The sequence below is a fragment of the Coregonus clupeaformis genome, chromosome 15, assembly GCF_020615455.1.
Source record: "Coregonus clupeaformis isolate EN_2021a chromosome 15, ASM2061545v1, whole genome shotgun sequence".
Lineage (NCBI taxonomy): Eukaryota > Metazoa > Chordata > Actinopteri > Salmoniformes > Salmonidae > Coregonus > Coregonus clupeaformis.
The window spans coordinates 28,988,312-29,004,622 of record NC_059206.1 but is presented as its reverse complement, the minus strand read 5'-3'; the positions used below and the strand labels follow the sequence as shown (position 1 = coordinate 29,004,622).

The 16,311-nt window shown below is 42.5% G+C and overlaps 1 protein-coding gene across 4 annotated transcripts in view; it reads right to left on the bottom strand.

The window, feature by feature from the left end:
- LOC121582606 (netrin receptor UNC5D-like) overlaps nt 1–16,311 on the bottom strand; it is a 330,437-nt gene that overhangs the window by 42,926 nt on the left and 271,200 nt on the right. For all 4 annotated transcript variants that reach the window (XM_045225089.1, XM_045225090.1, XM_045225092.1 and 1 more), the window contains exons 3-4: nt 8,918–9,061; nt 8,498–8,601 (exon numbers count right to left, since the gene is read on the bottom strand). In XM_045225089.1, coding sequence (XP_045081024.1) covers nt 8,498–8,601; nt 8,918–9,061 — 248 coding nt within the window. The remainder of the gene's footprint in view (nt 1–8,497; nt 8,602–8,917; nt 9,062–16,311) is intronic.

Genomic DNA, 16,311 nt, shown 5'->3' with positions numbered 1-16,311 from the left:
CTTAAAGTAATGATGGACTGTCATTTCTCTTTGCTTATTTGAGCTGTTCTTGCCATAATATGGCCTTGGTCTTTTACCAAATAGGGCTATCTTCTGTATACCCCCCTACCTTGTCACAACACAACTGATTGGCTCAAACGCATTAAGAAGGAAAGAATTCCACAAATTAACTTTTAAGAAGGCACACCTGTTAATTGAAATGTATTCCAGGTGACTACCTCATGAAGCTGGTTGAGAGAATGCCAAGAGTGTGCAAAGCTGTCATCAAGGCAAAGGGTGGCTATTTGAAGAATCTCAAATATAAAATATGTTTTGATTTGTTTAATACTTTTTTGTTTACTACATGATTCCATATGTGTTATTTCATAGTTTTGATGTCTTCACTATTATTCTACAATGTAGAAAATAGTACAAATAAAGAAAAACCCTTGAATGAGTAGGTGTTCTAAAACTTTTGACCGGTAGTGTATTATTTCTCTCTTCCTCTCTCTAATGATGACTTTGCTGATCCGCTCTTTCTGTTCCCCTTCTTCCCTTATCTTTCCATCGCTCTGTGGTGTTGCTGCTTTGATTCATCTCTCTCTCTCTCCCTCTTACTGTATCTTTCTCTCTCTCTCAATGCGCAGTGTAAACCAGGGCAGTGATTTGAATTCTGTGGTGACAATCCCTGAGTCTGGCCGTTGGGGGTGGGGGATAGAGCACTGGTGGGCGGTAATAAGGGCGCAGGGACAGACTGATAAGCATGGGGAGGATGGGAAATGGATTTGTTTACAGTAATTTGCCACATTTGTTCCAATTAGAAGGCATCAAGCAGCACTGGGTTGAGCCATGCCCACTCTGAGGTGTGTGTGTGTGTGTGTGTGTGTGTGTGTGTGTGTGTGTGTGTGTGTGTGTGTGTGTGTGTGTGTGTGTGTATGGTGTGTGTGATCGATTGATTGCAGATGATGATGGTGTGTGCATGCATGTGTGTATAACCTCAAACCCAGGATGCTGTATTGATGCTGTCTCCCCATGTTTCTTTACTAACAGTAGCTAAAAATAATTTAATTGGTAAAACACATGTCCTCAGCTCAAGGCGCTAAAAAATAGAACAAACATATGAAATGGAAATGCATTATACATTAATTAAAAGTAGCCTAATTAACTGATTCCACAAACAAGTAGCACAATACTTTTCATGGCCTCTGTCTCTCATCTGTTGCTGTGGTGTCTGTTCTGTCTGGACTAACTCATACTGACAGTGTGGCAGTCTGTCTTGATAACCCCTATCGTTTGACTGGTCAGACAGAGAGTCCTCGGGGGTGTCATGGTACAGGGTGCGGCTATGTCAACTGGTGTCATGACAGGTGCGAGCCAGCAGGGGGTGGAGTGTCTGGCACCCCCACGTTGGGAATTGAACTGTAGGGAGGCGTTGATATTTGTTGTGACGGTTTGAAGCTGTTTGAAGATGCAGAGATGAGAGTGTTGACACCCGCGTCGCTCATTTGCAGAGGATGAGCCAAAGGAGCCGTAGCTACTACGTCCTGACCTTGACTCAACAACAAAGCTAAGGGCCAATCAGGTCATTCCAATTAGCACATACGCCAAAACTGGTGTAATAACTAATAACTCTATCACTCTGAAACAAAAAAGCAACTGGCCGTCACATTTACATTCATTTAAAGTGGAAGTGAAAGCGACAAGAGGGCAATTACCAAACACTGCGGCGATATCCCCGTTTCCTTCCATCCAACTCGATTAACTTTGCATTTCATTAACAAGCCCCCTACTCCATCACTCCCTCCTTTCCATCTCTACATCCCCTCCATCCCTTCCTCCCTCAATCATGTCCGGCTGACATGTCCCTGTTGATGCTTTGATGACTTTCGTGGAAATCACATTAAACAAATGAGCTCTTGGAATGTGACAGCGACATTTTGCTGTGGCGGGGGCAGTGGCGGCAGCGCGCTAAACCCTCTGTGTGTCCTTGTCTTATCTCGCCGTCGTCTCTCCAAATGTTATGTTTATCAGTGAATAATTACATTTTAAGCACTTGAAATGACTTTGGATCAGCCAACTTGATTAATGACTCATTACAATTTGGTGGGGGATGATTGGGCGCTTAATACGAAGCCTAATGATTGTGAAAAAATAAAAAATAAAACAAAGTTATTGAAAAGTATTTTTTTCTCTCCACCTCTCCAAAGTTTCTTCCTTTATTGCCTTGAGTAATCTGTGTGATCGTCTTCTTGACAGTTAATATGGGCCTTTCATTGCGGCTGATACTCTAATTGTGTTTTCATTATGCTACATTCATTATTCACCGGAGATGATCCTTCACTTCCTGTTGCGTTAAATTTGCAACATGAGTTCCCTTTAATCCCTCTCATTAAAACGACTTAAACATGACAAAATAATATTATTTTCTCACGGATCTATCATGCAACCAGGTGTACAAAGGAACCATCTAGGCTCTGATAGGAACCCATTGTAGCTTTAGCTACATGCTTTTCACTTTACCACAGAGCAGCCAGGTGTAAATACAGTGCATTCGGAAAGTATTCAGACCTCTTGACGTTTTCCACATTCTGTTAAGTTACAGACTTATTCTAAAATGGATTAAATTGTTTTTTCCATTCATCAATCTACACACAATACCCCATAATGACAAAGCAAAAACAGGTTTTCAGACATTTTAGTACATTTATTTGAAAAAATTAACTGAAACATTTACATAAGTATTCAGACCCTTTACTCAGTACTTTATAGCGTCCTTGGATAGGACGCTACAAGCTTGGCACACCTGTATTTGGGGAGTTTCTCCCATTCCTCTCTGCAGATCCTCTCAAGCTCTGTCAGGTTGGATGGGGAGCGTCGCTGCACAGCTATTTTCAGGTCTCTCCAGAGATGTTCGATCGGGTTCAAGTCCGGACACTCAAGGACATTCAGAGACTTGTCCCGAAGCCACTGCTGGGATGTCTTGGCTGTGTGCTTAGGGTTGTTGTCCTGTTCGAAGGTGAACTGTCGCCCCAGTCTGAGATCCTGAGCACTCTGGAGCAGGTTTTCATCAAGGATATCTCTGTACTTTGCTTCATTCATCTTTCCCTTGATCCTGGTGCCAGGTTTACTCCAGACGTGACGCTTGGCATTTAGGCCAAAGAGCTCAATCTTGACTTCATCAGACCAGAGAATCTTGTTTCTCATGATCTGCAAGTCTTTAGGTGCCTTTTGGCAAACTCCAAGTGGGCTGTCATGTGTCTTTTACTGAGGAGTGGCTTCCGTCTGGCCACTCTACCATAAAGACCTGATTGGTGGAGTGCTGCAGAGATGGTTTCTGAATACTTATGTAAATCATGTATTTCTGTTTTTAAAGTATTTAATCCATTTTAGAAAAAGGCGGTAACGTAACAAAATGTGGAAAATGTCAAGGGGTTTGAATACTTTCTGAAGGTACTGAAGATGGAGCCATCTAGGATCTAGTGTCAGATGTGTCAGCTCCAGTTGCAGACCCCACTTGCTGTACTCTGGGACACAGGCAGCCACTGACTTCTACACGGATGCCATTTTGGCTTTGTTACTACTGAGCCAGATGGAGTGACATTGTCTGTTGTTCACTGGCATGCAAACATGCACACAGCAGCCCAGTTCACATAGCCTACTCTCTGATGGTTAAAATGTTTTACTGTGGAGCTGCTCGGCTCTGGCGTCTCCCTCAGTTGGTATTCCCTTTGAGGGAACGGACTAGAGAAACAGCCCAGCTAGCACATAACGTTCTGAGAACCATATATTTCTTAGATCTTGGTGAGAGCGTGGTTGTCCTATGGTTATTTTGCATACAACCTTCCCACAATGTTCTGGGAATGGTGCAGGATAGTTGCTTGGCTTTGGAACATTCTCAGCACATTTAAGGAACTTGACAAAAAAAACTAGATTTTCTTGGTATTTCATTACTTTAACAGAACAGTTTATAAAAGTTTAAACATGGTTACATTTAATTTTTACTTTGGTAATGTTCTAGGAACGTTCTCCAACTGGTTTCAAATTGGGAATGTTCTCAAATAGTTCAGAGAACATTAAGAGACAATGTTCTTCTGTGGGATTTTCAGTACTTCAGCATTATGTTTCCTACAGGTTTCCTCATGGTTCTATTTAAAGTCATGTTCTCAAATTGTTCCAAGAATGTTAAAAAACAGCGTTCTTCTGTGGGAATTTCAGTACTTCAGCATAACGTTTACCACAGGTTTCCTCATGGTTCTATTTAAAGTTCTCAAATTGTTCCAAGAATGTTTAGAAACAACATTCTTCTGTGAGAATTTCAGTACTTCAGCATAACATTTCTTACCGGTTTCCTCATGGTTCTATTTAAAGTCATGTTCTCAAATTGTTCCAAGAATGTTAAGAAACAACGTTCTTCTGTGGGAATTTCAGTACTTCAGCATAACGTTTACCACAGGTTTCCTCATGGTTCTATTTAAAGTCATGTTCTCAAATTGTTCCAAGAATGTTAAGAAACAACATTCTTCTGTGGGAATTTCAGTACTTCAGCATAACGTTTACCACAGGTTTCCTCATGGTTCTATTTAAAGTCATGTTCTCAAATTGTTCCGAGAACGTTAAGAAAACGTTCCATAAAAACCACAAGAAAACTTGAGTAACATTCAGAGAACGTTCCAAGAATGTTATTTAAAAACATACATTCCGTTCTCAGAACATGAAGAATACTTTCCATAAAACACAAGAAAACTTCAGCAATGTTCAGAGAATGTTCTAAGAACGTTATTTTAAAACATATACACTACCGTTCAAAAGTTTGGGACATACATGAAATGAGTTTGAATAGGAAATATAGCAAAATGAATAGGAAATGTAGTCATTGACAAGGTTAGAAATAATGATTTTTAATTGAAATAATAATTGTGTACTTCAAATTTAGCTTTCGTCAAAGAATCCTCCATTTGTAGCAATTACAGCCTTGCAGACCTTTGGCATTCTAGTTGTCAATTTGTTGAGGTAATCTGAAGAGATTTCACCCCATGCTTCCTGAAGCACCTCCCACAAGTTGGATTGGCTTGATGGGCACTTCTTACGTACCATACGGTCAAGCTGCTCCCACAACAGCTCAATAGGGTTTAGATCTGGTGACTGTGCTGGCAACTCCATTTTAGACAGAATACCAGCTGACTGCTTCTTCCCTAAATAGTTATTGCATAGTTTGGAGCTGTGCTTTGGGTCATTGTCCTGTTGTAGGATGAAATTGGTTCCAATCAAGCGCTGTCCACAGGGTATGGCATGGCTTGCAAAATGGAGTGATAGCCTTTCTTCTTCAAGATCCCTTTTACCCTGTACAAATCTCCCACTTTACCACCACCAAAGCACCCCCAGACCATCACATTGCCTCCACCATGCTTGACAGATGGCATCAAGCACTTCTCCAGCATCTTTTCATTTGGTCTGCGTCTCCCAAATGTTCTTCTTTGTGATCTGAACACCTCAAACTTCGATTTGTCTGTCCATAACACTTTTTTCCAATCTTCCTCTGTCCAGTGTCTGCGTTCTTTCGCCCATCTTAATCTTTTATTTGTATTAGCCAGTCTGAGATATGGCTTTTTCTTTGCAACTCTGCCTAAAGGTCAGCATCCTGGAGTCGCCTCTTCACTGTTGACGTTGAGACGGGTGTTTTGCAGGTACTATTTAATGAAGCTGCCAGTTGAGGACCTGTGAGGCGTCTGTTTCTCAAACTAGACACTCAAATGTATTTGTCCTCTTGCTCTGTTGTGCACCAGGGCCTCCCACTCCTCTTTCTATTCTGGTTAGAGCCAGTTTGCGCTGTTCTGTGAAGGGAGTAGTACACAGCGTTGTACGAGATTTTCAGTTTCTTGGCAATTTCTCGCATGGAATAGCCTTCATTTCTCAGAACAAGAATAGACTGACGAGTTTCAGAAGAAAGGTCTTTGTTTCTGGCCATTTTGAGCCTGTAATCGAACCCACAATTGCAGATGCTCCAGATACTCAACTAGTCTCAAGAAGGCCAGTTTTATTGCTTCTTTAATCAGCACAACAGTTTTCAGCTGTGTTAACATGATTGCAAAAGGTTTTTTTAATGATCAATTAGCCTTTTAAAATGATAAACTTGGATTAGCAAACACAACGTGCCATTGGAGCACAGGACTGATGGTTGCTGATAATGGGCCAATGTACGCCTATGTAGATATTCCATTAAAAATCAGCCGTTCCCAGCTAAAATAACCATTTACAACATTAATAATGGCTACACTGTATTTCTGATCAATTTGATGTTATTTTGATGGACCATTTTCTTTTGCTTTTCTTCCGAAAACAAGGACACTTCTAAGTGACCCCAAACTCTTGAACGTTAGTGTACATTCCATTCTGAGCATCTACAAAACTCTCTCTAGCCTCTATCTTGGTGTGTTCAGGTGTGTTGGCTGCGCCCACTAGTTGGCCACAACTGATCTTAATGAGTGCTTGTTTCCTTTGAAATGGGGTCTGTTTGAAAATACTAAAATGAACAGCTTTGTATGATGGCATGCTAGCTCCATCCTGGTGACGCAGTGGACTCATTCTCACTGATGCTGTTTCACAATAAAAAAGAAATGCGTTTGCATGATTAATGCCTAAGGAAATGAATTTCCATGTGTCCTAGCTGTGCTTGGAGTAAAAAAAATGTCAATCCAAAATAAGCTACATTCAATTTAAGTTTTATGGAAGTTATTCTAAAACCTCCAAATAACCTATAATTTTCATTCTCAGAGAGTTGATACAACCTCACAGGAAAACTTTCAAGGAACCAGAGTAAAACGTTCTCAGAACTTCCTTGCAACCTAAAAATAAACATTCCAAGAACAGGCAAAATGTTCACTTCTGTTCTCAGAACGTTTAAAAAACGTTTAGTTTTACCGTTCAGGAAACGTATGGCTTTGTTCCCACAACCAATGTGAAAACAAAAACATACGTTCCCACAACTTCCAGGGAACCAAATGTGCTAGCTGGGAGAGATGTGGCACGTGAGGATGCTATGATGATATGTAGCGCATTGCTTTTTATGTCTTGGAAAATCACCCCCATTGCATATGCATAGATAAATGAGGGTGAACTGTTGGCATGTTATTAAATGTTAATTCAAATGTGCAGTGCTTGTATTAGCTCAGTAGCAATAATGTGTTTACATGAACTCACAGTACTATGCAAATTGCAGCAAAATGTGAAACAGCGTTCAAATTAACAACATGGCCAAAGTAAACGAAGTCTCGACAGCCAAACACACACAGTAGTTCGGCTAATCAGATTGCATCCGCGGCCTCATTTGCTTCAACTCTAAACAGTTTCTGAACCTCCCTCTGAGCCACAATGTCTTCAGAGCTACATTCTCAACAGGGGGTGGTAAAGTCCATGAAGTGACATTTGGTTAGAGAGGGAGTTAAGTAATAGTAATGCCGCAGATTCACATGGAGATGTTCATAGGGTTGCTTTCCGTCTGTAGATGTGAGTATTTTCTTGCATGAGAGCCATGTTGGATAAACGGCTGGATTTCTACTATGTATTATTTAACTACTCTCTTCCTTAGCTGGAGTCACATTCATGAATGCATGAGGACATGCCTATTTGATGACCACAATGCATGGAGGGCGACCAGTGCTACAGCACCGGACTATTTGTGTGGGTTGAATCATTCATTACATAGACACACAGGCGTAAACACACACACACACACAGGCAGGCACAAACACACACGAGCACCACACACAAACACACACACACACACACACACACATACACACACACACACACACACACTCCAATCCAAGGCAATCCAATACATATCCAAATGTACTAGACACGGTTTGACATACACTCTCTCTCTGACAGAAAGGACACTCAGAAATACTGACACACAAAACCACTTGCACACACACACACATACACTAATATACCCTCACACATGCACGCACACACACACGCAGACACACACACACCTCTCATACCACTCATGCCACTGAAAGTAAACTAACCAGTGAAAACCTACATCCTTATTCACCCTGAAGATGAAAGTGACATGAGACCAGAGAGGAGCACCAACACTGAGAATATATCCATGGCACCTAAGTCATAACTTTACAACCTCCACTTTACAACGTGTGGACGCGAGGAGATAGATATTGCCTCAAGTATACAGCAGGCCTATATTACCATATCTACATCTCCACTTGGAGGTAAACACACATAACAAAAGCCAGTCACTCAGATGCTGAAGGAAATGGGGCTATTAGTGGAAGCAGTTCAAATGGGGAGAATCTGCCACTCTCAACTCTAAATAGAGAAATATAGATGTGTCTTGGATGCTGTAGTAGTAATCCAACTTTGACAAATAACTATAACTGATTAATACTTTGTGGGCAAGAAAACAACTTGAGACTGTTATAATGCATTATAACACTTGTCATAAGCAAATTATTATGAAAATCTGTGTATACTGTGAGTTGAAACATGCAGGCCTTACCTCAGCGACAGGCACTCCCTCTGGTGGACGGCAGTGCAGCACAATCATGCCTTTAATGGGCACCTCCTTCCCCTGGGGGTCCTGCTCAAAGTTCTTCCTCAGGTCTGGGAGAGGGGAGGGAGAAAGGGAGACAGGATTCAATTCATCAGAGTTTCTGGGATTAGATCAAACAGCACTCTCTTTTAGGCAAAATGATTCATTTTATGTTTCTTTGACTCCAAATATATCTATTTCCGCCTGCTTTCTTCCTCTCTCTTTCTCCCTCAATCAATCACTCACTCCCCCCCCCACTCTCTCTCTCTGTCTTTCTCATCTACTCATCTTCCCTGACTCACTACCCCTCCCCCATCTCTCTCTCTCTCTCTCTCTCTCTCTCTCTCTCTCGCCCTCTCTCTCTGCTGGTATGGTTCTGCTACTCACAGGCGATGCGTACGGTGGCCTTGCGGCTCTTGGAGGTGCCCAGGTGGCTCCAGGCCACACACAGACACCAGTAGTCCTCTGGGCCGTGGAAATCCTCCACCTGCTGACGAGACACGTTGATCATCACCTCCCGGATCTTCAGCCCTGCAGGGACACACAGATTATAATCCCAGATTACCATCACAGATGATCATCACAGATTACATCATTCATATTATAATCCATATTATTGCTCAGATTATCAGAAATGTATAGCTAAAATGATCAAAACAGAGTATCACACAATGTAATCATGAGACTTGGTGAGATGGTAAAGACGGGTGATTAAATATCCAGGCGATAAGAGATTATCAGTCCCAAACAGATGAAGAGGTCTGCAGAGAGAGAGGAGTGTCTGTCAGATTACTCAGATTACTGTTTGATTTCCACCCACACACTGTCATCAGATCAACATCTGAAGCCTGACAAATCTATTTAAAGAACTTCATTATCATAATTTTGACTATCAATCAGATAATCTACTTCAGTGCGGCAACTGGAGGACAAATGATGCAGGATGATGCCATTGAGATAGGGATCGTTATTGATCCTCTTATGCTCACTCAGTTCTGCTAATGCCTTAATCCATTTATACAAATTATCAACCCAAAGTGAGACTAAATGGTTTCCAACGGAGACTGTACACTGAGTATACCAAACATTAGGAACACCTACCTAATATTGAGTTGCACCCCCCCTTTTGCCCTCAGAACAGCCTCAATTCGTCGGGGCATGGACTCTACAAGGTGTCGAAAGTGTTCCACAGGGATGCTGGCCCATGTTGACTCCAATGCATCCCACAGTTGTGTCGAGTTGGCTGGATGTCCTTTGGGTGGTGGACAATTCTTGATACACATGGGAAACTGTTGAGCGTGAAAAAAACCAGCAGCATTGCAGTTCGATACAAATCTGTGCGCCTGGCACCTACTACCATACCCCATTCAAAGGCACTTAAATCTTTTGTCTTGCCCATTCACCCTCTGAATGGCACACACAATCCATGTCTCAATTGTCTCAAGGCTTAAAAATCATTTTTTAACCGGTCTCCTCCCCTTCATCTACACTGATTGAAGTGGATTTAACAAGTGACATCAATAAGGGATCATAGCTTTCACCTGGATTCACCTGGTCAGTCTATGTCATGGAAAGAGCAGGTGTTCTTAATGTTTTGTACACTAAGTATATATGGGAAGTCTGCCATCTGCATTGCATCATTGCATTATTAATATGGATATGGTATAGAGACCCCCCAACATAACCCTCATTCTTTTGGAACTATGTTATTCTCCCTTTTCCACAAAAAGGTGTGTTGTAATTTGTCATTTGAAAAGACTCAATCTTAGCTTGAGGTATTAAGGTACACACACCACCTTGTTTTTATATCTGTGTGCGTGTATGATTCACTCTAAACCTAAAAAATGTCTCAATGCATTTCTCAAGTTGTGATTCAAACCATAATCATGAACAGTACGGATATGGTTGGTAATGAATTGATTAATTTTTTGTACTGAATTCAACTAATAGGAACATAAAAGACTTACTGTCCAACAGCAACAGACTGTAGGCCTACACAAAACTATGTGAGACTGTATAAGACCATTAATGCGTAATAAGGAAGCTCTGCTGGTTATCTTAGAAAGCCCAGTCTTCAAAGCTATTTCAGGGCAGCTCTCCAAAAGGGAAAGCAGCTCCGTCTATAATATCTTTCTTCTCCCTGCCTGGTATATAAGCCCAATTTCACAGACGGTTCCAAACCGCCCCATCGTGGGGTATGAACAGTAAATTATGCAGAAGTTCTGGTGGTGGTGTGTTCTCTCCTCAGTGTGTGTGTGTGTGTGTGTGTGTGTGTGTGTGTGTGTGTGTGTGTGTGTGTGTGTGTGTGTGTGTGTGTGTGTGTGTTCTCGGCTCAAAGAGTCCTCTCAGCGGGCCGCTCCCAGCATGCATTGCACAGCAGACAGACAGGACCACAATGTGGATCAAGACAAAATGGAAACCAATAATGTGATGTGATTTGAAGGCTGTCTGTCTGAAACCAGACTGGGCTGCAATCCTGCAGATTTATTTTTCTGACACTGATTTCTACCTGTTAAACCAGGTGTGTCCACAATACAGCCGTTCAGAAGCACCAGGAAGAGACAAAAAACAACAGGACTGTGGAACTTAAGGGCCTGAGTTGTAAACCGCTGTCATAAGTTAAGTAATAATAATAATAATAATAATATGCCATTTAGCAGACGCTTTTATCCAAAGCGACTTACAGTCATGCGTGCATACATTTTTTTTCTTTTTTTTGTGTATGGGTGGTCCCGGGGATCGAACCCACTACCTTGGCGTTACAAGCGCCGTGCTCTACCAGCTGAGCTACAGAGGACCACAAGTAGAATAGCCTAGGGGCGCATCACCAGAAACATTACTGTTTTAAAGTACTTTTTCAACATTCAAATGGTAGATCCATTTCTTATAGAGACTTTTCAAGTGCACTTGGCATCAGCTAGTCTTGTCACAGTCGTACAAGGTGAGAGATTTCAGTTTGAGCCCCCTCTTGGGTCCATACCAAGACCTGTGTCTTTCTGTCTAAAAGCTTCATATGGATGCCAGTGATCATGTAATCTCTGGTTTAAGTGCTCGCTGACAAGCGACTTAGTTTATGGATTTTGATTACAGTTGAAATACAATAAGACCACTAAAGGGGGGATTTGGTTCAGCAATCTTTTAAATCATAATGACTCCTTCTCCATTGGGGGAAGTGCTTAATCGCTAATCACTATGAAGACCGCAATGTAAGATGTTTTAGAACTGCATGTGAACGCTGATTAGGCCAGAAGACTGTGTGGTTAGCCGCTCTGTTTTCATCAATTTACTCTACTTAAGTTTTAGGTTACGTCCCAAATTGCGCCCTATTCCCTATATATTGCATTATTTTTAAACAAGAGTCCATAGGGCTATAAAGGGAATAGGGTTCCATTTGGGGTGCAGATTTGTGACTCGTTTCAGTAAACTAGGCGTATGTCGCACATCACCACTTCACAGGAGCGGCATTTGAACATAAAAATATATTTTTTTATCAAGATGCGTTTTTTGGCAGAAATGCCTTCTGGAACATGTGAACTTTCATGTGCCTTAATAACAAACTTGTATTCCATCCATAAATACAAATACAATTGTTAAATTAAGAGTCTAGTTGGTTTAGCCACGGAAAAAGACAGGAACCTTCGAGCTAGCCATGATTGGCTGAGATAATGGATGGGCTGGACGATGAATTTGGATTGGTCTGCCATGTAGCATGCTTCTGTCTATAACGTGAGCTGTTCAGTATGTGTTGACAGTAATTTCTACCACGCCATTTTTGAAAGAAATAACGTTAGCCATCGAGAACTACAAAAGTTTTGCTACTTTTCTCAACAACATTGATGCCCTGAATTTAGCAGGCGCTATCGACAGATCAGTTGGAAAAAGTGATGGGCTACTTTCTGCACACGCCATGGTCAATGTGAACCGGAGTGACTTGACACAACTCTGGCCAAACAAGATGTAGCTACAAACAAAACGGAGTTAAATGATTCTAGTCTGCAGTGAAGCATTCATCCATGTATACGGGTAAGAGTCTACCTACATTTTCAGAAATACGTTTTCTATTTTTGTCAGAAATTCGTTTTTATTGCAAGTTAAAGCATACTGTTAGTTAGTTAGCAAACGTTAGCTTGCTGGCTCGCTAGCTAACGGTACGTGTATGATCTGTGTAGTAATATTATTCGTATCTCAGAGCCATTTGCATTGCTAGTTATAGCCTAATGTTAGCTAGCTAACATTGAACCTAATTTGTTAGGTTAAGCTACCTGCAGATTCATACTACAGCTATGACAATGTTTGTATTGGTAGTAGTATGAGTTGGGATTATGCCGGTTCATTGTTTAGCTAGTTAGCTAGCTACCTAGCTAGCTACATGTCTAAACAAAAGACTCCACTTCGGCCGGATTATTACATGGCCCATCAAATTAGCCAGGTGTGTCTGGGGGGTGATTACGGCCATCTATTGTATTTCATTTACATGTGTACATGTCTAGACAATAGTGACCCATCCACTTAGCTAGATGTGGCTGGGGGGTGATTATAGCATTTCCTTCACATGACCCATCAATTTAGATAAGTGTGTTGGGTAAGCGTCATCTAATAATGATAAAATATTTATAAAATATTTTTATCTGGACACTTACTAACCACTTCACTCTACCATTTACACCTTCTGTATCCTGTGCATGTGACAAATAAACATAGATTATATTTGATATAGAGTGTGTTTACCAAATGGCCTCACATGTGAATCCTTAAAGAGATGGGTGTGGCTAAGGCTTAAGAGGGTGTGAACGACGCTGAATGGGTGTAGACAAAGAAGAGCTCTCCAGTAGGTGTACCAAAACATTCAAGTTCCATTTTCTCATAAGTTTATCAACTTTCAAAGCAGAATTACTTCCCATTGTTCCTCAACTGCAGTGTATGATATACCATTTTCTAGCTCTGAATCTCTACTTTTATCCAATGTAAAAAACCACTTCAAATTTTGCTACATAAGACCGAATCGAGGCGGTCGGTCACATTTAGTAACTGATACAACATCCAGACTAGCAGAAAATGAGTCTTGGGTAGGTTTGAAACAGCAACATAGATCATAATTTCTGCAAAGGGGCATAAAGGAGCCATTTGTGTGTGTGTGTGTGTGAATGTGTGTGTGTGTCTGAGTGTGTCTGTGTATGTGAGCGTGAGTGTGTGTGTGTGTGCATCCAAAAATGCATTTGTGGCCCAAACAAAGAAAGCCATGACTAATGTTATCAAATAATCCTCCCAAACTAATGTGCGAGTAATATCTTATTGAGCGGGTGGCAGTGTGAGGCTGCTGAAGGGGGAGATAGAGAAAGAGGAAGAGAAAATCAGGAAGCCACCCTTTCTCCCAGAATCCTTCATACTGTGTGAAGATCAACAAAGCTTAGCCACAGTATCAGTGACCTGGTATTCCGCTATTTAACTGTTTTTCACTCACATGTGTATGTGTGTATGTGTGTATGTGTGTATATGTGTGCATATGTGTGTATATGTGTGTGTAAATCTCTCTCTCTCTCCCTCCCTCTCTTTTCTTTCTCCTATACCCTCTCCTTCTAAAGGGGACATGGATAATGCTGCTCTGTTTTTACTCTCTCTCTGGTTTACTCTCCTCTTTCTCCCCCACTCTCCTTCGCTCTCCCGCTGCCCACGCTCTCCCTCCACCCCTCTTTCTCCAGCTCCCCATTCCCGCCATCCTTCCCACCTCCTCTCCTCCCTCGATCCCTCTCCCTGGCAGTGATCCTGTGCTGTGATCTCTCTCTGGTTCTCTGTGCCATTGTCTGGCTTCTGGCTGGGTCTGTGGAGCGGCCCCGCGGGGAGTAGCCCCGCGCCAGCTACAAGTGCTTCCTGATCCACCCAGCACAGCTTAGCACAGCACAGTGTGAGTTAGTGTATGTGTGTGTGAGTGTGAAAGAGTGTGTGTGTGTGTCTGCGTGTGTGTGTGTGTGTGTGTTTGTGTGTGTAGGTGCCCCGCTAGGCCCTAGATATCACTGTCATGCTTATTGTCGCGGCCAGGGAACAGGGATTATCCAAATGCTATGTGTTTGTAGAGACTAGAGATGCTCACGGGGCAGACGTACACCAAGATGAGGGTTGTTGTCAACGTGGCTTGGGCTGCAGGTCGTGGCAGCAGACAGGTAGCTTCAGGGGGAGCGTTTGACAGATTTTCCGCTTCTGAACACCGCTTCGGGGAAACATTTGCGCAATGTGACATTGGAGACATGGCGCCCAGCATGTGGGGACTGTGGGGGGACGGTGGTTGTCTGGCAGAGTGCCAGATGTGAGATGAACCCTAGCAGACAAGCGGAACATTGGAACATGCTCCCAGCAACATCTTCAGACTAGTCCCAGCTGTGTGTGTCACACTTCATCCCGGTACCAAAGGGACACATTAATGCACAAATTAAGGCATGATAATGCAACAATTAAAAACGCGAGTCACGTGTGTTCGCTGCCTCCTCCACATCGTCTGGTTAACCTAGATATAAATAAGCTTGTGAGTTGTAGTTATTATAACCCTGTTATGTTTAATGTCTCTCTTACTCCTTTCTCATTCACTTCTTAATTATATTATACTGTCTCTCTCTCTGTCTCCGTAGTTCAGTATCACTTCTGCTACTACGTCTGTATCTCTGTGTCCGTCTCTCTCTCTCTCTCTCTCTCTCTCTCTCTCTCGCTCTCTCTCTCTCTCGCTCTCTCTCTCTCTCTCTCTCTCTCTCTCTCTTTCTCTCTCTCTCTCTCTCTCTCATCCTCTCTCTCTCTCTCATTCTCTCTCTCTCATTCTCTCTCTCTATCTCTCAGCCCTGTCTCCGTAGTTCAGTATCACTTCTGCTACTGCGTCTGTATCTCTCTCTCTCTCTCTCTCTCTCTCTCTCTCTCTCTCTCTCTCTCTCTCTCTCTCTCTCTCTCTCTCTCTCTCTCTCTCTCTCTCTCTCTCTCTCTCTCTCTCTCTCTCTCTCTCTCTCTCTCTCTCTCTCTCTCTCTCTCTCTCTCTCTCTCTCTCTCTCTCTCTCTCTTCTCTCTCTCCTCTCTCTCTCTCTTCTCTCTCTCTCTCTCTCTCTCTTCTCTCTCTCTCTCCTCTCTCTCTCTCTCTCTCTCTCTCTCTCTCCTCTCTCTCTTTTTTTTTTCTTTTTCTTCTCTCTCTCTCTCTCTCTCTCTCTCTCTCTCCCTCCCTGCCTGGTGGGAGGTAGATGATGTCAGACTGACTGTGATCCTAATACACAACACTGGACTCATCCTCCACAGGAACAGAGAACACTCTCTCCTCCTCCCTCTCTCCCCCTCTCCTCCTCAAATATCTCTTCAACAAAGAGTTTGCAGGAACTGATAGCCTCTCCTCTTGTCCTCTGCTTCTCCTCCCTCCCACCTTCCCCTCCTTCTCTCCCTCTTCGACTATCGCTTCTATCTTTCCATTAAAGCGAGCACGGGAACGGATATTCTCTCCTCCCCCCCCTTCTCAATTTTCCATCTCTCTTTATCTCTCCATCTTCATCTGGGTATCAACTCTCTCCCAGTTAAAGATCCGTCAGGAACACATACCCTCTCCTCTCCTTCCTCTCCTTTCTCTTCTTTCATTCTTTCTCTCTGTCGCTCTACCTCCTTAACCATTTCTACACTCCAATCCCACTCTGTCTATCTGGGACCGGGGACTGCAATACACCTGTCACAATTCGCACACTCTCAAAGATCCAATTCCAAAACAATACCTGTGTCCTACCCATAGGCCCCTTACAGACTACTCCTCCCTCGCAGTTAGATAG